A 25,903-nucleotide genomic window follows, 5' to 3' on the forward strand; every position below is an offset into this window, starting at 1 on the left:
AAAAGGTCAGTTTACATTCCAATTCCAAAGAAGGGCAACGCCAAAGAGTGTTCAAACTACCGCACAATTGCGCTCATTTCACATGCCAGCAAGGTGATGCTCAAAATCCTACAAGCTAGGCTTCAGCAGTATGCGAACCGAGAACTACCGGAAGTACAAGCTGGGTTTAGAAGAGGCAGAGGAACTAGAGATCAAATCGCCAACATTCGCTGCATCATGGAGAAAGCAAGAGAATTCCAGAAAAATGTCTATTTCTGCTTCATTGACTACGCTAAAGCCTTTGATTGTGTGGATCACAACAAACTGTGGCAAATTCTTAAAGTGATGGGAGTACCAGACCACCTTACCTGTCTCCTGAGAAACCTGTACGAGGGTCAAGAAGCAACAGTAAGAACCAGACATGGAACAACCGATTGGTTCAAAATTGGGAAAGGAGTACGACAAGGCTGCATATTGTCACCCTGCTTATTTAACTTATATGCAGAGTACATCATGAGAAATGCCGGGTTGGATGAATCAGAGGTCGGAATTAAGATTGCTGGGAGAATTATCAACAACCTCCGATATGCAGACGATACCACCCTAATGGCAGAAAGCGAAGAGGATCTCAAGAGCCTCTTGTTGAGGGTGAAAGAGGAGAGTGCAAAAGCTGGTTTGAAACTCAACATTACAAAAACGAAGATCATGGCATCTGGCCCCATCACTTCCTGGCATATAGAAGGGGAAGAAATGGAAGCAGTGACAGATTTTACTTTCTTGGGCTCCAAGATCACCGCAGACGGTGACTGTAGCCATGAAATTAAAAGATGCTTGCTCCTTGGGAGGAAAGCTATGGCCAACCTAGACAGCATAGTAAGAAGCAGAGACATCACCTTGCCGACAAAGGTCCGTCTAATCAAAGCTATGGTTTTCCCAGTAGTAATGTATGGCTGTGAGAGCTGGACTATAAGGAAGGCTGAGCGCCGAAGAATTGATGCTTTCAAACTGTGGTGCTGGAGAAGACTCTTACGAGTCCCCTGGACTGCAAGGACGTCAAATCAGTCCATCCTAAAGGAAATCAACCCTGAGTGCTCATTGGAAGGACAGATAATGAAGCTGAAGCTCCAATATTTTGGCCACCTAATGCGAAGAGAAAACTCCCTGGAAAAGACCCTGATGCTGGGAAAGACTGAAGGCAAAAGGAGAAGGGGATGGCAGAGGATGAGATGGCTAGATAGCATCACGGATGCAATGAATATAAACTTGAGCACGCTCCGGGAGAGAGCGCAGGACAGGAATGCCTGGCGTGCTATGGTCCATGGGGTCACGAAGAGTCGGACACGACTGAACGACTGAACAACAACAACAAAGGCAATTCAAATACACCTCATGTGCCTAGAGACAACTGGGTGTGAGGATACTGTTAGGCTCACCCAACCAGGGAATAAAAAACACAGAAGAACAAACACACTCAATTTTTCTCCTTATAATCATTACAGAAAACAGCACATTTATAAGCATTTACTGCAGAAGAATGAACCTTCAAAAATACAAAATTTCTAATGTTGTTTCAGGCTCTACGGATTCCTCTTTTGGACCTACAACAAAAGCTACCTTGGCCTTAGCACATACCCAGCTCACGTATTACTTGCAAACTTCTGAACAATCCCTTCAAAATCACACTAATGGAATGACCCTATAGACGTGTGTAGCTGTGAAGGCACAAACAGTAGAAGCCATAAATGCAGCTACAGGGAAGACAAGACGAGCAGTTCCATCTCTGCTGCACCACCTCTGAGATGCCATCATCCACATGGGAGGGAGCCTTCTCAGCAGCCCCATTGAGGCACCCCCATTAAAATGCCCTCCCCAAAGCGGTTGCCTGGACTCAACAATGCCACCATTTATGCACCAGGCGAAAGCATGTTTTATTTACCCAGGCTTTTTAACAGATCAGATTGAACTGAGCAACTGTTATAAGGTTTATCTGCTGCTTTTATCTTTGCTTTTGCGTTATATTTTGTTGGTTTTATGTTGTACACCTGGATGGGCAGAAGGTAGTCCCGGATGTTTGGGACTGTTGGCATAGCCAACAGTCAAGGAAGATAGGGTTTCTGGAGATCTACTTCCTGCTCACCCCTGTTGTACAGCACTCTGAAATCTAGTATGATGAAGAGCATTATATAAATGTTTTAATGAATTAATAAAACTTACTCCAATACATGCCCCACCTACCTAAATGGCATTAAATATATGCCTGAGGGTTTACTAACCTTTACAGAGACATCAACGATGAAAACAAGGAAGCAAAGCAGTTCAATGCTCTCGGTCAGGCCACAGGGAGGCTCCCAGCCTTCCAAGCGATATCGCACATCCGATGTGGCAGTGAACGAAGAAGGGGTTTCGATGAATGGGAGAGCCAGGATTAGAGTAATGGTGACAATCAAAACCCTTTGAGAGCAAGAGAACACACATGTGATCATTAAATGAAAAGGGAGCCCCAAGAAAGTTAGTTTGCCAAAAAGAACCATGTAATAAACAACCTGTCACTACATCAGCAGTAATCAAATCGTATTTTGGGATTGGTGGGCAGAGGGGAAAGATGAGGACAACTGAATGCTTAACCGGGCAACTGAATACTTCTTTATACCATAATGGCAATGTACAGTAGTTACCTCCTCAAAGCATGATAGTGTAGTGGAAGGAGATCAAGGCATTTATTCCAATCTCTTGGGACTGAAATCAGATAGTGCCTAGGTATAGCGAAAGCCAAGCCATTCAAGACAATATTGTGTTGTATTTTTGGCTTTAGTTGTGGTGAGCCACCCAGAGAGCTTTGGCTGTTGGGCAGTATAGAAATGTAATAAATCAATAAAGTAAACAAACATCTATTACAGTCTTTCCCAACCTGGAGCCCTCCAGATGTGTTGGACTACAATTCCCATCATCTACACACCATTAGCTATCCAACTAAATGTCCATCGAAGGGCAGCTTCTCCTGAAAGTAGAAGCAGAACTTTCTCCCATCTTCTGAGAAATGAAAATAACTCTTCCCGTTTTTGTTGATCCTCATTATTGAAAAGAAAAAACAAGAGGAAAACACTTCCAAATAGGTACACTGCTTCAAAGTAATTTCCAGAGGTGTGCTGAGGCCTATCCCTAAACCCTTAATATCCCAGAGGCCTTTTTTGTTAATCTTTCCTAAAGTTTCCTGACTGCAGCATGTATGATCAGCCTCCCCGCAACCTGCTGCTATCCAAATGTGTTGGGCTACAACTCCCATAAGCTGCAGCCAGCGTGCTGGCTGGGGCTGATGGGATCTGTAGTCCAACACATCTAAAGGGCAACAGCTTGGGGGAGGGCTGATCTTACATTCATTAGATTCCACCTCTTTAAGTTTAAGAATGCCCCCAAAAGAACTGCTTGAACTCACATGATCAGCTTACGCTAAGGTTTTTCTCTACATCAAAAGCACTGCTGCCTGTCCTCTGAACATGTACACATGTAGACCAAAGTGACATATGAACTAGGGCACTACCAGTACAGCCCAATCGCACCACCATGTCTTTTCTAGCCATCATGATCACATGAACTGCTGCCAGCTAACCCTGCAGTAGCCTTGTTCACATATGACATTTTTCATGCTGGCTTGGATCCAAACTAAGCGTCTGTGAATAGAAAGTCTCCTGTTCATGAAGAGGACCACAATCCAGAAGAGGATCCAGCCAACAGAAGTGGGGAAGGCAATTTTCATGATTCCCCTTTCCCCGCAGGCCCCCCTTTGTGGGGGGAGTTATATCACCAAGGAGGACAAATGACAAGTTCCAAATCATCTTATTTATTAATATTGGATTTCCTGTAAACTCAATCTGAAATCAACTTTCTAAAATATGATTGGAATACTCAAATGAGATCCCTGAATACCAGTTGCTGGGGAAGAACAGTGGTGGAGGGCTATTGCCCTCTATTCCTGTTTGTGGACTTCCCAGAGGCATCTGGTTGGCCACTGTTGGAAAAAGGACGCTGGACTAGGTGGACCTCTGGTCTGATCCAGCAGGACTCTGCTTATGTCCTTACACCTGTGGTCACCAGCAATATCCATAGTAGCAGGACATTATTTACCAAGATGTCTCTTTCTCCTACCTACCTACCTACTTGGAGTATTAGAGAAAGGAAACATTGGATGAAAGCCAATTGCAGCTGCCCACAGTTGGAGAGGCATTCACCAGCGGAGTGGATTCCCCTGCCCCCCACCCTGCACCCATGAAATCTGCTCTGAAGGGTGCAGGGGAGAGAACAAGGAAGGTCTGCTGTGAGAGCAGAAGTTCACTCATGCAATATTGTTTGTAGCCCGTTATTACTGTTGCAAAACAAAAGGGTTAACACAACTGCTAGCTGGCAGAAACTATTCATAGGGAGTCCTGAGAAGCATAATTTGGAGAATACAAAAACATCTAGGATCAAAAGAAGCAGGAAGGATTTGTAGAACTAGAGAAGGACAGTGGCTATGAGCATCTGAGATAATCAAGGAAATACAGTAAATAGAACCCCATTTCTCACCATTGGCAAACTTCTGAATAATACCACCGATAAAGCCACAAGGAGTTCGAGTCCACACGGTGATTGATGGAACGATACTAAAGAGGTGAAAGACAAGAGAGAGAATTCACGCATCCCATTTTGCTCTGTTCTTGAAATGTGGAGGCCAAACCACATAAAGTTATACAGGCAACTATGGGCTCATTCAAACCAACATCTACTAATGACCAGGCAAGTCAGGTCCAAAGCAGACATTCTGTAAATATGTACAATGCAGCTACAGTCAGGGCCAGAAATATTGGAACAAGGATAACTGCTTTGGCAGTTGGCCTCTGTACACCACCACATTGAAGTTGAAAGGAAACACACCCAGATGGAAGCGAAGTCAGGACTTTCAGCTGTCATTCAAGGGGTTTGACAAAAGTGGGGCACTAACCATTCAGAAAGGACAGCCAGTGGCACACACACACACCCATCGTTGGTGGCTCATAAGTAATGGAACAAACCACAGCCAGTGTAGTGTAGTGGTGAGAGTGACGGACTGGGAGCCGGGAGATCCGGGTTCTAGTCCCCACTTGGCCATGGAAGCTCACTGGGTGACTTTGGGCCAGTCACAGACTCTCAGCCCAACCTACCTCACAGGGTTGTTGTTGTGAGGATACAAGGGTGAGGAGGAGGATAATGTAAGCCGCCTTGAGTTCCTTGCGAGAGGGAGAAAGGCGGGGTATAAATGCAATAAATAAATAAATAAATAACATAATCTCAAACCTAAGGATCACCTTTAATACCTGGATGAAAATCCTTTGCACTCAATGACTGCCTGAAGTCTGGAACCCATGGACATGACCAAATGCTGACTTGCCTCCCTCGAGATGCTTTGCCAGGCCTTTACTGCAGCTGCCTTCAGCTGCTGCTTGTTTGTGGGTCTTTCTGCCTTCAGTCTTGTCTTCAGTAAGTGAAATGCATGCTCTATTGGGTTGCGATCAGGTGACTGACTTGGCCATTGAAGAACATCCCACTTTTTTGCCTTGAGAAATTCTTGGGTAGCTTTTGCTGTATGTTTTGGGTCATTATCCATCTGCAATATGAAGCGGTGTCCTATCAGTTCGGCAGCATTTGGCTGAATCTGAGCAGAAAGTATAGCCCTGTACACTTCAGAATTCATTCTGCTGCTTTGATCAGCAGTCAGGTCATCAATAAACACCAGTGACCCAGTTGCATTGGCAGCCATACATGCCCATGACATAACACTGCCTCCACCATGCTTGACAGATGGTGTGGTATGCTTTGGATCATTGGGTGTTCCTTTCCTTCTCCATACTTCTCTCTTCCCATCATTCTGGTACAAGTTACTCTTGGTTTCATCAGTCCAAAGAATCTTATTCCAGAACTGGGCAGGCTTTTTTAGGTGTTGGCTGGCAAAGGCTAATCTGGCCTGTCTGTTCTGGAGTGTTACCAGTGGTTTGCACCTTGTTGTGAAGCCTCTGTATTTGCATTCATAAAGCCGTCTCTTGACTGTAGATGTTGACAATGATATGCCTACGCAAAAGTGTTCTTGACCTGGCTAGATGTTGTGAAAGGGTCCCTCTTCACCCTGAGCAGAATTCTGTGGTCATCCACTTTAATTGTCTTCCGTGGTCTTCCAGGCCTTTGCTGTTGCTGAGCTTGCCAGTTAATTCCTTCTTTTTCAGAATGTTCCAAACTGTTGTGTTGGCCACTCCCACTGTTCTTGCTATCTCTCTGATGGGTTTATTTGGTTTCCTCAGCCTAATGATGGCCTCCTTCACTCCCATGGACACCTCTTTGGACCTCATGTTGGGAGTTCCAGTGAACAGCTATCAAATGCAAATGTAACATTCAGAACCACCTCCAGGCCTTTTATCTGTTTGATTGGTCATGGGGTACCCAAGAAACAGGCCACACCTGGCCATGCAGCTGCTTGTCATCCATTCGTTCCATTACTTATGAGCCACCAACGATGGGTGTGTGTGTATGCCACTGGCTGTCCTTCCTGAATGGTTAGTGCCCCACTTTTGTCAAACCCCTTGAATGACAGCTGAAAGTCCTGACTTCGCTCCCATCTGGGTGTGTTTCCTTTCATCTTCAATGTGGTGGTGTACAGAGACCAACTGCCAAAACAGTTACCCTTGTTCCAATATTTCTGGCCCTGACTGTATGTATCTCGTTTTGCTTTAACTAATTACAGGCACATGGTGGGGCTGGGAATCTCCATCAGAAACACTACATGTTTGCAAGATGTCACAGAATCACAGAACAGTAGGGTTGGAAGGGGCCTACAAGTCCATCGAGTCCAACCCCCTGCTCAATGCAGGAATCTAAGTCAGAGCATCCCTGACAGATGGCTCTCCAGCCTCGTCTTGAAGGCCTCCAGTGTGGGAGAGCCCACCACCTCCCTAGGTAATTGGTTCCATTGTTGTATTGCTCTAACAGTTAGGACATTTTTCCTGATGTTCAGCCAGAATCTGGCTTCCTGTAACTTGAGCCCATTATTCCATGTCCTGCATTCTGGGAGGATCAAAAAGAGATCCTGGCCTTCTTCTCTGTGACAACCTTTCAAGTACTTGAAGAGCGCTATCATATCTCCCCTCAGTCTTCTCTTCTCAAAGCTAAACATGCCCAGTTCTTTCAGTCTCTCTTCATAGGGCTTTGTTTCCAGTCCCCTGATCATCTTTCTTGCCCTCCTCTGAACCCTCTCCAGTTTGTCTGCATCCTTCTTTAAGTGTGGTGACCAGAACTGGACACAGTACTCCAGATGAGGCCTAACCAGTGCTGAGTAAAGGGGAACAAGTACTTCCCGGGATTTGGAAGTTATGCTTCTATTAATGCAGCCCAAAATAGCATTTTCCTTTTTTGCAGCCACATCACATTGTTGGCTCATATACAGCTTATGATTGATAACAATTCCAAGATCTTTCTCGCTTGTAGTGTTGTTGAGCCACATATCCCCTATCTTGTAACTGTGCATTTGGTTTCTTTTTCCTAGGTGCAGAACTTGGCATTTATCCCTATTAAATGTCATTCTGTTGTTTTCTGCCCAGCGCTCCAGTCTACCCAGATCACTTTGAATTTTGTTTCTGTCTTCCAATGTAGCTATCCTGCCCAATTTTGTGTCATCTTCAAATTTGATCAGCATTCCCTGCACCTCCTCCTCCAAGTCATTAATAAAAATGTTGAAGAGCACTGGGTCCAGGACTGAGCCCTGCGGTACCCTACTCATTACCTCTCCCCAGTTTGAGAAGGTCCCATTGATAAGCACTCTTTGAGTCCGATTCTGTAGCCAACTGTGGATCCACCGGATCGTTGTTTCATCTAGCCCACTTTGAGCTAGTTTGCTCATCAGGATATCATGGGGCACTTTGTCGAAAGCTTTGCTGAAGTCGAGGTATATGATGTCTACAGCATTCCCACGGCGGACAAGGGAGGTTACTTGATCAAAAAATGAGATCAGATTCGTCTGGCAGGACTTGTTTTTGACAAATCCATGTTGGCTTCGAGTAATCACGGCATTGTTTTCAAGGTGCTTCCAGATGGATTGCTTTATCATCTGCTCCAGAATTTTCCCAGGGATTGATATCAGACTGATTGGTTTGTAGTTCCCAGGTTCCTCCTTTTTACCCTTTTTGAAGATAGGGACAACATTAGCCCTCCTCCAGTCATCTGGCACTTCACCCATCCTCCATGATTTCTCAAAGAGAATAGACAGTGGTTCTGAGAGTTCTTCTGCCAGTTCCTTTATTACTCTAGGATGCAGTTCATCTGGCCCTGGAGATTTGAACTCATTCAAAGTAATTAGGTGTTCCTTGACCATATGCCTATCGATCTTAAGCTGCAATCCTGCCCCTTCAGCTTGTACTTCGCGTTTGCCAGGGGGGTCATAGACCCTCTTTTGGGAGAAGACTGAGCCAAAGTAGGAATTGAGCACCTCTGCCTTTTCTTTGTCATCTGTTATCGTTTTGCCATCCTTATTTAATAGCTGAACCACCATTTCTTTCCTCTGTCTTTTACTATGCACGTAGCTGAAGAAAGCCTTTTTGTTGTTTTTAGCATCCCTCGGTAACCTCAGCTCGTTCTCAGCTTTAGCCTTCCTCACACCATCCCTGCAATTCTGTGCTACCTGCCTGTACTCTTGCTTTGTTGCTTGGCCTTCTTTCGACTTCCTATATGTGTCCTTTTTTGTTTTCAGGTCATCCCTAAGCTTTTTATGAAGCCACATTGGCTTCTTCTGTTGTCTTCTACCTTTTCTTCTTGTTGGAATGGTTTGTAATTGCGCCTTCAGAATTTCCTTTTTTAAAAGCTCCCACCCATCTTGGACTCCTTTACTCATTAGCATCACTTGTCATGGGACCTTACTGATCATTGTTCTGAGTTTATTAAAATCAGCTTTCCAGGGTACGCGTTTGACTGCACTCAGCTTTTGCTTCCCTTAGAACCAAGAACTCAAGTACAACATGGTCGCTTTCCCCCAGAGTTCCTGTAACTGCTACTTTATCCACTAAGTCATCTCTGTTGGTTAGGATCAAGTCAAGGATAGCCGATCCTCTAGTTACTTCCTCTACTTTCTGTAGGAGGAAGTTATCCGCCACACAAGTCAGGAATTTCCTGGAGGGGCCATGTTTTGCAGAATTTGTCTCCCAACAAATATCGGGGAAATTGAAGTCCCCCATTACTATTACATCATGCTTCCTTGAAACATTGGCTATTTGCTTTTCAAAAGTTTCATCCTCGTCTTCTCCTTGATTGGGTGGCCAGTAGTAGACTCTGACCACCAGGTTCCTTTTATTCTTTGCTTCATTTATTTTGATCCAGATGCTCTCAATGGGGCTACCAAGCTCATCCTCCTGTATTTCTGTGCAGAGATATGTATTTTTCACATACAGTGCAACCCCACCTCCCTTTCTGTTCCTCCTGTTCTTTTTGAACAAGTTATATCCTTCAATTGCTGTATTCCAGTCATGAGAGTCATCCCACCAAGTCTCAGTTATACCTATCAAGTCATAATTTCCCTCTTGTATTAAGAGTTCAAGTTTGTTCTGTTTGTTTCCCATACTCTGGGCATTAGTATATAGGCATTGAAGACCATGTGCTTCATAGTCTGGCTTTCTTCCTACATGTGTCTGAAGACTATTATTGGGCGCTATCAGAGCTGTTCTCTCCGTTGCAGTGCATGCGCCTACGTCCATCGTTACCCCCAACATTACATCTCCCTTCCCCATAGGATTCAGTCTAAAGCCCTCCTGATGAAGTTCTTCATGCTGTGGCCAAACACATTCTTCCCAGCCTTTGTGAGGTGCAACCTGTCCCTTGCCAACAGCCCATCTTCCAGGAAGTATAGCCCGTGCTCCCAGAATCCAAATCTCTCTCGTCGGCACCACCTTCATAGCCAGTCATTCACCCGGAGTATTTTCCGTTCCCTTTCTATCCCTCTTCTAACTACTGGAAGGATGGATAAGAAAACTATCTGGGCCCCAAAGTTCTTGAGTTTCCTTCCCAAAGCTTCAAAGTCTGATGTGATTTCTTCGTAGCTCCGCTTGGTGGTATCATTTGTTCCCACATGGATGAGAAGAAAGGGATACCTATCAGTGGGCTTTATGAGTGCAGGCAACCTTTCAGTCATGTCTCTAATCCGTCCTCCCGGGAGACAATATACCTGGCGAGTCCACGGATCTTCACGACATACTTGGGTCTCGATCCCACGCAGCAAGGAGTCTCTCACTACTACCACTCTTCTCTTCTTGTTGTAGGCCTGGGTTTCATCACCTCTGTTTGACTGACCTTCAGCCTCTTGCTCCCTCTCATGTAGGTTCCCCTGTGATTCTTCCTCTGCAGGCTGTCCTCCAGTCTCATCCGCAAGTACCTGGAATCGGTTCTGCAGCTCCACCGCTTCCACTGGTGCAGAGTGGCATCTAGTTCTTCTTCTCCTGTCACCCTTTTCCAAGGAGTATTCTCTACTCCATTTTTCTTCACCTCAGCATTTCCCACTGCCTCATCTTGCTGTTGCTCTTCAAGCTTCTGGTCTTCACTTTGCTGCAGTAGTTCCCCCATTCTATCCAACTTTGTCTGCTTTGTCCCTCAGTTTCTATGGCTTACATCCAACAGCATCCACCCACCAGCACCTGCTAGCAGAATGGATTCCCCCTACATCATGGGAAGGCAACCTCCAGCACACTCTGGCTTACACAGGGTTGGGCCCCCTCTGTGGGCCCTGCTTCCTCTGCTCCCAAGCCCCGCCCCCTGTCCTGGGAAGAGTAATACCCTTGTTATCTCCAATTGCCAATCAAAGATAACAAGGGGATGCCCCCACATTTGTCCTCCCTTCTCATGCTGCTCCTGCCCCAATTGGAAAGCAAGTGGTACAGGAAGAAGGTACCTGACTCAGGTTTGCAGGAGGTAGCTCCTGCAAGCACGAGCTGAGTCGCTTTCCACGCAGGAGCTCATGCCTCTCTCTGGATGGGAGCGGGGGGGGGGGAGTGGGTGATGATATCACAGGAGGAATGGAGCTTCAGGGCAGGGCCTCACTCTATGATGTCATCCAGCCTGCCAAGCTTGGTCCAGGGGGCAATTTGGCCCACAGACCAAAAGATGTTGTCCCCTTGTTGCCACCTACACACCCTGAAAAAAAAATCTGCTTCAGAGGGCTGGGCAACCCTCTAGAGTAAATTGCAGAGTGGTGGGGAGAGAGGAAAAGTCCCATTAGGCAAGCAGAAGTCCATGCAATAGTGGATATAGCCCTTGATATTGAAATGTTCTTAGATGTGTAACGAGCAATAATTATGTAATTGCTCTTATTTAAAGATCTGAAAATAGAAACACACATACATTAAGCTTGCCTAAAATTATTTACGGCGTTCTGTTACTGAACAGCTGGTAAAACTAAACCATAGAAACGTACAATAATTTAACTTTGCACCATAAACCAGGAACTCAACAGGAAACAGAATGCTGAGGCCCTAACCAATAGTTTGCTCCTGTGTGCACTAACTAGAACTCTACATTTGGAGCACAGTCTGACAGATGAGGCATATGCCAAATTTACCTGAATTGCATCTTCAATGAATACTACGGCTTGGTTGAAGTAGAGATTGTGGTCGTCAAAAACTGCAAAGTTCAAAGATATGATGATCATTTAGTAAAGGCTACTAACTAGTTTTAGAAATCATGAAAATCCTAACACAAAATGTCTGATGTTCTTTTATCGAGCTCTCTCACTTCTGAGGACATCAGACAACATACCATCACATCTCCAGGCTCCTTTAGGGGCTCCACACCAGGCTTTTATCCTGCGATTGAGATTGCTCCTTCACGGAAGTTAGCAGGCTCTTTACATGACACCGCGACCCTGCTGTGACCCTCCTGCACTAAATGCCCTTTGTTCCGTTTCTAAATAGATTGCAGATAATGAGCTATCAAATTACCCTGTTGTGTTCTGCTTCAGTTTCCTCCATGAAAAGAGTTAAAGTGGCAAGAAGAGGAGTGAGATCAATGAAAGGGAATGGAAGACTCAGATACGGGGAGAAAGGGGGGGGAAAGAAGCATGTGTAAAGGGAATCAGTTGTAATCCTGCATTTAAAAGGGAAGCAGAAAGTCCGGTTTTAAATGCAGGATTTTAGGGTGGTGTAGAAATGCCCTATGAACTTGAGCACGCCCCGGGAGAGAGCGGAGGACAGGAAGGCCTGGCGTGCTATGGTCCATGGGGTCACCAAGAGTCGGACACGACTGAACGACTGAACAACAACAAAGAAATGCCCGTGGTGGTGGTGGTGGTATTATTATTATCATCATTATCAACAACAGCAACAACAGAAAAAGGTAAAGAAACTGTAAGCCCATCTATTAGATGACACCACAACAAAGACAACAGAAAGCGACTATTTGAATAAGTCTGTTAAAGACAGTAAAGTTATCATTGGTGTTTCTGAAGCCCACATGTATGAAAATCTTACCCTCCATGTGTACCTCTCAAACTGTGAAATAGGGCAATGCAAGAATGAGGGGAAACACCCTATTTCATATCATATCTCAGTCATAAACACACTGCAATTTTAGATAGGATCCTCTCTCTCTCCCTCTCCTAACCTCAACTTCCATATCTGCAGCACAGGAGTAATAATACTAACCTTCCTTACAGGAATGTTGAAAGAATTGCTGGAATAATGTATATGGAGGACTGTGAAAGCAATATACAAATGCATATATTATTATAAATGCCTATATTATCATTATTATAGGATGATAGTGTGTAGCTTCCAGCTGTTCAGAGTAGAGGCACAGAAACACACATTAGAATGATGTCTGTCAAGGGCTCCTTGGAGGGCTCTCAGTCTAATCCAGTAGCCAAGTCCAGACACAGACAAAGGGACTCTTTTCAAAGCTTTATTCTTCTTTTACAACTTAACAGCTCTACAGGTAGCAACTAGATCTGAGCAGCAGCATCCCTATGCCCTAAGTTAGAACAGTTGGTCCCCGTTTGAAAAGCAATTACTGGCAGACCCCTGAATATAAGGACTAGGGAGAATCCCTCCCCTTTTCCCTTGGATCCTCTGGGCGCAACCGTTCTTTGAGCGCCAACTGGGCCCTACGCCTCCTTTCCGCGCTCTCCATTTGGCGCCGCTCTCTGCGTCTGCGCCACGCATCCAACCAGTCTGCTATCAGTGCTGGGTCACTCCCTGGACTGCTTTCTAATCTAGGAATGTGGGTGGGAGGAATCTCTGTCAGCTGCGGGCCCTGGGAAAAAGGGGCGCGCTCCTCTCTCAGGAGCTACTGCTTTTCCTCCAAATCAGAACTACTCTGGGATTCTATGGGCTCAGTGTCCACCCTGACAATGTCTTGACTCAGATTGGTAGTACAAGAAATCCTCCAAGGCTTTTAAGGGGCAATTAGCAATTGCTGCTTTTATTTGTCTGCTTTTACTGGTCCATTAGAATGCCTCTCTTGTTTTTGGTTGATTTAACTAGTTTGCTATGTTTTTATTATTTTATGATACATTGTTTTGTAAATCACTTCGGATGTTTTAATAGAAAAGCGGTATATTACTATTTCAAAGAAATAAAAACCACCACCACCAAACGGCAGGAAGAAACATCCTAAAATTAAGCAGTCTCCAAAGAGTATGTGTTGTCTATCCTATATAGACCAGAGGACAAGGCATGCCCAGACTTGTTCTAGCAAGAAAAGAAACATTTGGGGTGACTTGAAAGTGTCTGAGGATATCATAAAACAGCAGTTACAAGTAGAAAGTACCTCCATGCACTTTTAACTGTTAGTACTGGCAGCAAATAGTGTTGTGTCTGCATTGGCCCACCAGACAACTATACATAATGCAGATTAATATTACTGAGCTTAGCAGTCAGTTTGCAATACAACACTTTTCTTTATGTTTAGCTGAAATATATGTCACTTAGGGTGCAATCTGATGCATGTTTAGATAGCAAGAAGTCCTACAACTCCCAGCATCCTCCAGCCAGCCCTTTTTCCCCATGCCATATTATATGGAGATGATAAATTATATTAACTGACAGATTTGGGGTAAATAGGAGGAAAAGCGTTATGACCTGCTGTAACGCAAGTGCTATACTCAGTTAATAATACATTGTAATAAACAGCCTGAGTATACATATAAAATGAATTGTGCAGTTTCAGCCCCTGAAATAAGACAGAATTACCAGTCATCAGATATGAATGTGGAACAATATGAAGTGATTATTACTATGCCAGAGCAATATAAAGTCTTCAAAGATCACACTGATGTCACATGCTGACTCTGGACACACACTACCCCATGACATCAGTGTAGGTTGGTGTGGTTATGATAGCTAAAGACACTACTGCCAGAAGCAATGGAATAGCATCATACCTGGTTGTGCAGCATAGAAAAGAGAAGGACTATTAACTCAACCATACAGCATCCTATAGACCAGCCTTACCCAACCTGGTGCCCCCAGATGTCTTGGGCAACAGCACCCATTGTCTTCAGCCAATGGCCATGTTGGCTGGGGTCAATGGGAGTTGTAGTCCAAAACATTGGGAGGGTGCCAGGCTGTTAAAGGCTACTATAGACATTTCACCACTGCAGAGCTAGCTGTACATCAGCATAACCTGACATATTCTAGCAATCTGTTACAGAAGAATGCATGACGTTAATAGTGGGATAAAGCTGGGGAGGATGAAGCTGCACAGCCCAAGAACAGGAGGCTTCTCCAGCATTAAGACATTCTTTATGCTAGCACAGGTATGAGCAAAGAAAACAATCAAGCTGTGAATCATTTCTTCTACTAGAGAGGTTGTTTTAGGCTGCAATCCTAGTCTCAGTTTCCTGGGAGTAAGACCCAATGAACTCAGTGGGACTTGCTACTGAATAAACATGTATTAAGATTGCACTGTTAATCTAACAGAATAACTTCTTTTTTAAGAAGTCAGGAGGTTCAGGTACCAAAATCCAGCTGAAACGCAAACTCAGCGTCTCACTGGAAAGTCTTGAGCACAAACAAGCAATGCAGTGAAACCGGAATCAGCACATGGACAATATCAGTAACACAAAAAAGCCACATCCAATCAAGAGCTGTGACATACACAACTGCAGCTAAACTAAAATCCTGAACAATGGCCAGCCCAGTTTTGCTCTCCAAAGAAGATGATGGTTGTGCCCAAGTGGAAGCCACCCTCAAGTGCAAACCAAGCTCTGATCACTTACATCTGACAGTGTGAACTGACCCCATTGAAAAAGCACAGAATCTGAGGTGAACCTGAGATGGGTGAATCATTCCCGCTCCATCAGACTAGCTGAACAGGTCTGTCTGTGACACACCTGACCAAGAGAGAAAACTGAAGCCATATGGATATGCCCCACTCAGCAACAGGTTTATAAATCCCAGCTGAGTGTTCTGAGCGTTAAGAATTAATTTATTGGTTCTGGTCCCTGAAGCATCCCTCAAGCCAGATAACATGAAGTGGGACCACATAATTTGTATTTATTGCCCACTGGATCTTACAGAATAACAAAACTTTGCAATGAGGAAACAAGCAAGACACATCACTATATACAGTACAATTACGATGATTAGAAACATAAAAGAAATAGTGGCTAGCATATTCTTATTAAATTTAAAGTTCTGTTCCTCTCAACCAACAAAACTGTCATCACTGAGATCTTATATTTATCTATCTGGCAGGTATGGTTGGCAGAGATCAGGTATTCATGTTTGATAGGCTTCTCTTTCCCAAGATCTCTCTGCTCAACCATGTTAAAATTGTACCATGTGTAACATCCTACCTAACATTAGCTCATGTCCTTTCTCTTAAACAAACATCTATGCAGCTTGACTCAAACAGGAGCTTCAGACCCACTGATAGTTCCTGCACATCGCTGTTGCACCCAACCGCAAGAGGGCCTCTCCCTCACATAGTCAGGCTTACAGCTAACTTCAGAAGAACCCAGCTGCAGACTCATCCCTTTCTGAGTTAGGGCGCAATCCTATGTATGTTTAGACAGAAAAAAAGTCCTACAACTCGCAGTATGCAGCAGCCAACCATGCTAGCTGGGGTATGCTGGGAGTTGTAGGATGCTTTTCTGTCTAAACATGCATAGGAGCATGCATTTATGGAACTTTCCAAGAACTAACTAACCCATTTGCAGCAACCTCCCTTGTCCCAGTTCCAAGAACACATTTTTGCACTCAAAATTAGCTCATAGCATATGTAGGGCTAATCACTTTGCACTTATGTTTAGCTAGACTGAACCCAACACACTTTTGGCTTGGTTCAAAACCACCTCACACATGAGGCCATTATGAGATTGTTTCCTGCTGCCATCTCATACAAGATGAAAGGATGCGATTCAAGGAAACAGTATCCGTTGTAAAAAAAATGATTGCAGCAGATTACACCTCAATTCGTCCCGTCCTTTTGTTCACTCTCGTCCAGCAAACATTCCAACAAAAACACACAGGTAAGTAACTCAGCAGAGCGACTAATGGATAGATCAGCGTAGGAATCAACTACAGGAGAGCAGCAATAAACCACTCCTATAACAAGCCCCAACAGTTCTCACATTTTGATCCAAAGTGGGCCAACCCAGATCAAGTAACAGGCTCTATGGGCACCATCTGACAGGAGAAGGCCCAGAATGAAACATGAGTCAAAACACAGCTATGTTCTTGCATCACTCCCATTCAATTTTAATTAGGTTTGTGAAGAAGTTCCTGGTAGTTTGGTCTCCGACTCCTATGGGTAGACACTACACAATTGGGTCTACAAAAAGGACTTAAGAGGTAGGTATATCATCTTTTATGCATTTCCTTTCTAGAGCCAGAATAGCTCGGGGGGGGGGGGGGGCTCCTAGTCCTTTGTCCCTCTCCAGTAGACAAAACCTCACTGTCAACCAAAGCCAAAGACAGAACAAAGGTCACACAGGGCCATTCAGCTTTGCAACTAAAATGACAAGGGTACATACCAGCAAATTCATCACTGGCTCAGCCATCAGTCTTTCACTGCTTTAGGCAAGCTGTCCAGGTTTTATTTTTAAGCACCATAGTTTAAAAGCACCAAATAAATAAATAAACATGTATGCTTATCTGTTCATTCTTGCCCTAAATATTTTTAAAGAAAACATTTTTAGGTGAAGAATTACTCTGATGACTGGGGGAGGGCAAGTTTTGGGGTTACACTGTGGGCATCAGCCAATCAGTCTCATGCAAGGTATCTTCTGCTGCAAGCTTGCAAAACCACTTCTCCTCCCCTCTGCCCCAGACAGTTCCATGATTTAAGGAAAGGTATGTTTCAACTGAATGGAATGAGGCCCTCCAAAAGCAGCCCCACACCACTAAAATCTTTGCATTTGTCTCCACCACAAGTATCCATATTCCCAGCTATGGATATGGAAATGATTTCCGAATGGTGAATGAAGGCAGCCTGCTGGAAGGATTTGGGGTGTGCACTAGAGAATAACTGCAAGACACAAAACTGAAAGATTGATCCCCAACAGAGTGAGGGTCCAATGCTGAATCATCTCAGTTAAGAGCTTGGATGCAAATGCTGTAAGTCACTACCCTGTTATTTATCAGTGCTTTATTCAAATCATTTACAAAAAGGGCCCCATAGCCTGTAGTAGATTTACATTTTGCAGTTGCAGCAGCAGCAGATCTCAGTGCATGGATATCCACTGAAATATATTGCAATGTGTTAACGACATGGATTGTGTTCCTACCAATGTATGAACTGTGGAATTACTGTTGCACATGACCTCCCAGATGACTACTATAATGCACTCCATGCAGACTGCCCATGAATGCTGTTCACAAACTGTAATTAGTTCAGCACTGCGAGATGTAGGAAGCACACAACACAGACTTCGTATGAGCAATATTGCTTACCAATTTCTTTCTGACCTTCATTTTAAAGCTCCTTCTGTTCTGGGTACAGGATTAAGAGGAGTGTGTCTTCTACCATATGACTGCTCTGCTCTCACTCACTGAAAACCACCAGGCAGTCCCAATTAGGCTGGTAACCACTGCTAAACAGATCTGGCCCACTCACAAATGCAAATATGAAGAAGGCCTTCCAGATGGCAAGCTCATGGCCCAGCATCTCCAGAAATCTAGCACTGGACCTGCAAGCATTTTGTGAAGTCCCCAACCAACCTGGAATGCTATACTTTTGACAGAATCAGAGATGGATGTAGCCATGACACATCTGGTCCTGTTGTTATGGATACTTTTCAGCTTCTGCAACCTGAAGATGTTGACAAGCTGCTTGGAAGACTGAGGCCTACAACTTGCTCTTTAGATGCTTGCCCCTCCTGGCTAGTGAAATTTGCCTGGCCTGGGTTTACAATAAGGATATCAGAAGTGGTTAATGACTCAGTAAGGGACAGGGTAATTCTGGTGGTTCTGAATGAGGCAATAGTAAAACCACTGTTGAAGAAGCCAAGTCTAGATCTTTTGGCTACCCTGTATCATATCTACCATTTCTGGACAAGGCCTTGGAGTGGATGGTGTCAAGTCTGCTCCAGGCAGTTTTGGATGACATTAATTATTTAGATCCATTCCAATCTGGCTTCCAGCCTGGTGGATGGCCTACACCAGGGAATGGATGTGGGGAGCATGAGCCTAATGGTTCTCTTGGACCCATCAGCAGCTTTTGATACTATTGACCATGGTATCCTTCTGGACCATCTCTCTGAGAAGGTACTTGGGGCACAGTGTCCCAGTGGCCCCCAAGTGCCTCTGGGAAGGACCCAAAAGGTGCTACTGAGGCACTTTTGGTCCACCCTTTGGCCATTGACATTTGGGGTGCCTCAAGTTTCCATCTTGTTCCCCATGCTTTTCAACATCTACAAGACACTGCCAAGAGAAGTCATCCAGAGGTTTGGGCTGAGGTATCATCCACATATTGATGACACACAGCTCTACCTATCTTTTTCACCATCTAATCCTAGGAAGGCAGCTAGGTGAACAGGTGTCTGAGGGCAGTACAGGAATGAATGAGGGCTAACAAGCTGAAACTTACTCCAGAGGAGATGGAAATACTATGGGCTGAGAAATCTGCTAATCTGGATGAAGGTTTAGATTTGACTCTAGATGGGGTCACGCTCCCCCTGAAGGGCCAGGCATGCAGTCTAAGAGTGCTCCTTGACTCAGAGCCATCTACTGAAATGCAGGTGGCATCAGCTGCCAGGAGTCTTTTTTACCAGCTTAGGCTGGTTCGGCAGATGTGGAAAAGAGAAAACTGACCTAGCCACATCTAGAGAAAACTGACCTAGCCACAGTGACACATGCCTTGGTTACGTCCAGGTTGGATTACTGTAATGCACTCTACATGGGGTTGCCCTTGAAGACAATTTGGAAACAGCAACTAGTACAGAATGGGGCAGCTAAAAATGCTTGTGGAAGCTCAGCATTTGGATCATATTACTCCTATTCTGTATTGTTTACATAGGCTGCCTGATAGTTTCTGGGCCCAATTCAAGGTGCTGCTTTTGACCTTACATCCTTAAAAGGTTTGGGAACACATTACCTGAAATATCACATACACCTGAGCCTGCCCTAACATAAAGATTAGTGTCAGATGCCCTACTCTCTGGCCCACCAGCAGGAGCCCTTAGGTTGGTGGGAACAAGGGGCAGAGCTTTCTCTGTGGTGGCCCCACAGCTTTGGAATTCCCTCCCCAGGAAGAGATATATGGTCTCATCACTGCTGGCTTTTAAAAACAAGCTCAAAGACACATTTATTACAGCCTGAATTTAATGCTTAACCATAATTAGCTGCGCACGCACGTGTGTGTGTAATTGTTATGTTAATGTTTTTGTAATAGTATAAGCTGCCTTGTGAGGGCAGTGCACCCTAAAAGGTCAATTAAAAATATTTTAAATAAATAAACCAGTTTCTAGACTAGAATCTTTAGCCTGTCAACCTCTGTTGTTGGCTGTGCTGGAAATGTGAGAAAGACCAAAGAGAAAATTATCTGTGAAGCCCATAGGGGAGTCTTCCCCAACCTGATGCCCTCCAGAAGCAACTCCCATCTTTCTCAGCCAGCATAGCCATTGGCTAGGAAAGTCCAACACATCTGGAGGGCACCAGGTTGGGGAAGACTGCCCTAGGGGCTTGACGGATAATTTTCTCTTTGATCTTTCTCACATTTCCAGCACAGCCAACAATATTTCAATGGGCAAGGAGTAAAGCACAGCAGACACTCACTCCCATAGCTACCTAACGAGCAGAAACTGTCATCAGCAATCAAACGAAGGTCACAGGGCTATTTTTAGAAGGAGACAGTTACGTAAGCCATACACCAGGACCAAGACCTGCAATGGGATCTCTCAAATAGCACTCTTAAATGTTTTGCCTAATCCCAGATGCAGGGCCGGGCTTAGGGGTTGGCAACCAGAGTGGTCACCCAAGGCGCCTAGCTGAGCTCAGTGGCTGTGTGTGTTTTTAATGTAGGGAACTAGGGTGGCAAAAAGCAAGTGTCTGTAACCTTTTTTTCAAGGTTTTACAGATTGTTTGGGTGCTAACTACAAAACTAAATTGCTCACCAGAATTCTGGCTATTTTGTTTAAAGTTTTCATAAACAGAGGAAATGGTATATTAGAGTGTAAGATGACACTGAATCTCAACATGTAATTGTGACATCATGGGACCACTCCCTGGCCATGATGAAGCAAATGTTTTACATAGTTGTGTATGGAACAGAATAGATGCTAATTTGAAGCCTAAGCTGGTGTAAAATGTATCTGTGGGAGGCTGGAAGGGAGCAGCCTGCTTATTTGCTAGGCCCAAAGCCCAACTGTAGGAGGGTCTAAACCCATCAAGGTGAGGTCTGGACAGCAATAGAGATGATTGGTCAGGCAGGCTTATGATTGGCCCAGGCCAAGTAACCCGAGTTAGAGTTTGTTGTAAATAGAGCAGGAACAGGGAAGGCTTTCAGGAGGGATTCTGTGGCAGGGCAGGCAGCCTGTTCTTGTCACAGAAAGAACTCTAGGTCCACCAGGGGAGAGAGTTCAAGGAGCAAGCAAGTGAATGCCGCCTAAGGCTCCAGGCAAGGTGCCACTGGAAAGTAATTTTTTGTGGCAGATACCACAGGGAAAGGTGTAGGAATGGTGTGAGGCCAGACCTTAAGGGAGAAAACCTTCCTGAGTACTGGAGATGGCCAGCAGCATCAGACTTGTGAGACTGACCCCAGGAATCAGAAAGAAGCTTTGCCAGAAGGCGACTGGACATTGGAGGAGGTATGCAGAAGCACAACTCGATCCCTGTTCCCTTATCCCACATTAAAAAAAGTGAAGCACATCTTTCCTTCTGCTTGATCCCAGGGCAAGAATTCTCAGATGTAGTCCATACATGCAAGAATTCCTGCATGTGGCCCCCAGTTTGTACACATATGCATGGGTCCTTGTAGGGGGCAGCCGCGGGGCCCCCAACATCATACCTACACCAGGCCCCATAAACCCTCTGGGTGGCCCTACAAAGCTGACCACGGGGTGGGGGTACCAAAGGCCCTCCTCACCCAGGGATACTTATCATAGGGCCAGCCCTGCACAGATGTGTGTGAATTGGTTAGCAGTGAGGAAGAGGCAGACTGCACATGCTCAGAGGCACCCTTCTTTATAACAGCTTCACCGTTCCATTGCAAGCTTTAAACTGAACAAGGGCTTAGTTTGCAAGGACTCAATCAATAATAAAGAAAAGAGTGCCTTTTCGTATGCACCACTGAAAAATCCTATCTCCACTTGCCTGGGAATAAGCCCCAATGCGCTCAATGAGACTTACTTCCGAGTAGGACTGCGCTGTGTCTCCCCCCCCCCCATCGGTTAAGGACAATCAGCCCCGTATCCCGTCACAGAGGGCGCAGCTCGTTTGAAGCCCCGGCATCTCTCACTGAAGAAAGCAAGCCACGGCGTTGCAAAGAGGTGCCGGGGTCTACTCTTCGCCTAACTAGCCCTGCCTGGAGGGCCAGCCCAGCCCCCCGCGCCCCGATAAATAGTCAGCAGGCAGCCCCGCTTCCCCCGCTCACCGTTGCCGGCAGGGCGAGACAAGGAGGCCGCGGCCCCGCCGCAGTGCCCGTCGTCCCCCGGGGCAGCGCCGCCCCTGCCCGAGTAGAGACGAGCCCGCCGCCGGTCACGCTCGGGAGCTGCGGGCGGCGGCAGCAAAGGCGCTCTTTCCGGGCCGCTTCCCTGCTCCATGGGTGACAGCCGCAGGCGGAAACGGCGGCCGCAGCGGCTCGCCGGAGGAGGAGGCGGCAGCTGGGCAGCGCCCGCGCAAAGGCGGGCAGGCGGGCGCGCCTCCGCCGCTGGTGGTTGTGCGCGCCAGCAGACGAGCTCCGCCCGCTGGCCGAGATGGGAGGAGCTGCCTGCCTCGGCCGGCGGCTGAGCTGCGCCTTTCCTGTTACGACGGGGAGGCGGCTGGGCGGGCGGCCGGGCGTGCGCTCATGCCTTGGTTCCTCATCGCGGCGAGGCCGTAGGCGAGCGAGCCCGGACCCTGCTGCAAGATCCTCGGGCTCTCCGCCGAAGGGCCACGAGCAGGGCTGCACCGCCCTGAGCGACCGAGACTGGCCGCCGTTGGAGACGAGAAGTGCTGGACTCCGTGGGCCCTGGCTGAGGCGGCAGGAGAGTCCGTGCATTCACATTTGGCAGAGACGAGCCCGCGCAGCAAGGGTGGTATCTCACGCTGTTGTTGTTCAGGCGTGTCCGACTCTTCGTGACCCCATGGACCATAGCACGCCAGGCCTTCCTGTCCTGCGCTCTCTCCCGGAGCGTGCTCAAGTTCATATTTGCATCGGTGATGCTATCTAGCCATCTCATCCTCTGCCGTCCCCTTCTCCTTTTGCCTTCAGTCTTTCCCAGCATCAGGGTCTTTTCCAGGGAGTTTTCTCTTCGCATTAGGTGGCCAAAATATTGGAGTTTCAGCTTCATTATCTGTCCTTCCAATGAGCACTCAGGGTTGATTTCCTTTAGGATTGACTGATTTGACCTCCTTGCAGTCCAGGGGACTCGTAAGAGTCTTCTCCAGCACCACAGTTCGAAAGCATCAATTCTTCGGCGCTCAGCCTTCCTTATAGTCCAGCTCTCACAGCCATACATTACTACTGGGAAAACCATAGCTTTGATTAGACGGACCTTTGTCGGCAAGGTGATGTCTCTGCTTCTTACTATGCTGTCTAGGTTGGCCATAGCTTTCCTCCCAAGCAGCAAGCGTCTTTTAATTTCATGGCTACAGTCACCGTCTGCGGTGATCTTGGAGCCCAAGAAAGTAAAATCTGTCACGGCTTCCATTATGCCAGGAAGTGATAGGGCCAGATGACATGATCTTAGTTTTTTTAATGTTGAGTTTCAAACCAGCTTTTGCACTCTCCTCTTTCACCCTCAACAAGAGGCTCTTTAGATCCTCTTCACTTTCTGCCATTAGGGTGGTATCGTCTGCATATCGGAGGTTGTTGATAATTCTCCCAGCAATCTTAATTCCGACCTCTGATTCATCCAACCCGGCATTTCTCATGATGTACTCTGCATATAAGTTAAATAAGCAGGGTGACAATATGCAGCCTTGTCGTACTCCTTTCCCAATTTTGAACCACTCGGTTGTTCCATGTCTGGTTCTTACTGTTGCTTCTTGACCCTCGTACAGGTTTCTCAGGAGACAGGTAAGGTGGTCTGGTACTCCCATCTCTTTCAGAATTTGCCAGTGTTTGTTCTGATCCACACAATCAAAGGCTTTAGCGTAGTCAATGAAGCAGAAATAGACGTTTTTCTGGAATTCTCTTGCTTTCTCCATGATGCAGCGAATGTTGGCGATTTGATCTCTAGTTCCTCTGCCTCTTCGAAACCCAGCTTGTACTTCTGGTAGTTCTCGGTTCGCATACTGCTGAAGCCTAGCTTGTAGGATTTTGAGCATCACCTTGCTGGCATGTGAAATGAGCGCAATTGTGTGGTAGTTTGAACACTCCTTGGCGTTGCCCTTCTTTGGAATTGGAATGTAAACTGACCTTTCCGGCTCAAGTCCAGTGACCGCACTCTCATGGCTATCAGGGACATTCAGATCTTTCCTGTATAGTTCTTCTATGTATTCTTGCCACCTCTTCTTAAACTCATCTGCATCTGTTAGGTCCCTGCCTTCTTTGTCCTTTATCATGCCCGTCTTTGCACAAAACGTTCCCTTGAGATCTCCGATTTTCTTGAAGAGATCTCTAGTCTTTCCCATTCTGTTGTTTTCCTCGATTTCTTTGCATTGTTCATTTAAGAAGGCCTTCTTGTCTCTCCTTGCTATTCTCTGGAACTCTGCATTCAGTTGGATATATCTTCCCCTTTCTCCCTTGCTTTTCGCTTCCCTTCTTTCGTGAGCTACTTGTAAAGCCTCATCAGACAGCCACTTGGCTTTCTTGCATTTCTTTTTCTTTGGGATGGATTTCGTTGCTGCCTCCGGAACAATGTTACGGACCTCCGTCCATAGTTCCTCAGGCACTCTGTCTATCAGGTCTAATCCCTGAAATCTATTCCTCACCTCCACTGTATATTCATAAGATATATGATTTAGGTCATACCTGAATGGTTTAGTGTTTTTCCCTATGTTCTTCAATTTAAGCCGAAATTTTGCAACAAGAAGCTCATGATCTGAGCCACAGTCAGCTCCAGGTCTTGTTTTGACTGACTGTATAGAGCTTCTCCATCTTTGGCTGCAAAGTACATAATCAATCTGATTTCGATATTGACCATCTGGTGATGACCGTGTGTAGAGTCGCCTCTTGTGCTGTTGGAAAAGAGTGTTTGCTATGATCAGCGTGTTCTCTTGGCAAAACTCTATTAGCTTTTGTCCTGCTTCATTTTGTACACCAAGGCCATGCCTGCCTGTTATCCCAGTGATTTCTTGACTTCCTACTTTAGCATTCCAATCCCCTATGATGAAGAGGACATCTTTTTTTGGTGTTAGTTCTAGAAGGTGTTGTAGGTCTTCACAGAACCGATCAACCTCAGCTTCTTCGGCCTCAGTGGTGGGGGCATAGACTTGAATTACTGTGATGTTGAATGGTTTGCCTTGGATTCGTACTGAGATCATTCTATCATTTTTAAGATTGTACCCCAGTACTGCTTTTCCCACCCTTTTGTTGACTATGAGTGCTACTCCATTTCTTCTAAGGGATTCTTTTCCACAATAGTAGATATGATGGTCACCTGAATTAAATTCGCCCATGCCTGTCCATTTTAGTTCACTGATTCCCAAGATGTCGATGTTCAATCTTGCCATCTCATGTTTGACCACCTCCAGCTTACCTTGATTCATTGATCTGACATTCCAGGTTCCTAAACAATATTGTTCTTTACAGCATCGGATTTTCTTTTCACCACGAGACACATCCACAGCTGAGTGTCCTTTCGGCTTTGGCCCAGCCGCTTCACTCTTTCTGGCGCTACTTGGAAATTCCCTCTGCTCTTCCCCAGTAGTATATTGGACACCTTCCGACCTGAGGGGCTCATCTTCCGGCGTCATATCTTTTAGCCTGTGATACATTCCATGGGGTTTTCTTGGCAAGAATACTGGAGTGGGTTGCCATTTCCTTCTCCAGTGGACCACATTTTGTCAGAACTCTCTGCCATGACCTGTCCGTCTTGGGTCGCCCTGCATGGCATAGCTTATGGCTTCACTGAGTTACGCAAGCCCCTTCGCCACAACAAGGCAGTGATCCTTAGAGCAGACCCACTGAAATGAATGAACTTAAGCCCCGTTCATTCCCTTAGAGTGGTTCTACTCTAAGAAGGACTGACACTGGATTCTGCCCCCAGTCTGGGAAGTGCACTGGGCACCTTCACAGAAATTGTCCCAACATATATGTCAGCCTTCCCCAGACTGGTGTCCTCCAGATGGGTTGGAGGACACAGCTCCTA

At 45.8% G+C, this 25,903-nt stretch overlaps 1 protein-coding gene across 3 annotated transcripts in view; it reads right to left on the reverse strand.

The window, feature by feature from the left end:
• The window catches only part of TPCN2 (two pore segment channel 2), a 57,102-nt gene extending 34,386 nt beyond the window's left edge, over nt 1-22,716 (reverse strand). Inside the window, exons 1-4 of one of the 3 annotated variants that reach the window (XM_084852102.1) lie at nt 22,042-22,716; nt 11,573-11,634; nt 4,540-4,616; nt 2,253-2,430 (exon numbers count right to left, since the gene is read on the reverse strand). In XM_084852102.1, coding sequence (XP_084708228.1) covers nt 2,253-2,430; nt 4,540-4,616; nt 11,573-11,634; nt 22,042-22,210 — 486 coding nt within the window. In that variant the 5' untranslated portion in view covers nt 22,211-22,716. Of the gene's footprint in view, nt 1-2,252; nt 2,431-4,539; nt 4,617-11,572; nt 11,636-22,041 lie in introns of those variants that run through there. The other 2 variants (XM_084852119.1, XM_084852111.1) reach the window with 2 other exon arrangements.
• Nucleotides 22,717-25,903: the final 3,187 nt, after the last annotated feature.

The sequence above is a fragment of the Heloderma suspectum genome, chromosome 1, assembly GCF_057233095.1.
Source record: "Heloderma suspectum isolate Gila_16-S chromosome 1, 16-S_ref, whole genome shotgun sequence".
NCBI lineage: Eukaryota > Metazoa > Chordata > Lepidosauria > Squamata > Helodermatidae > Heloderma > Heloderma suspectum.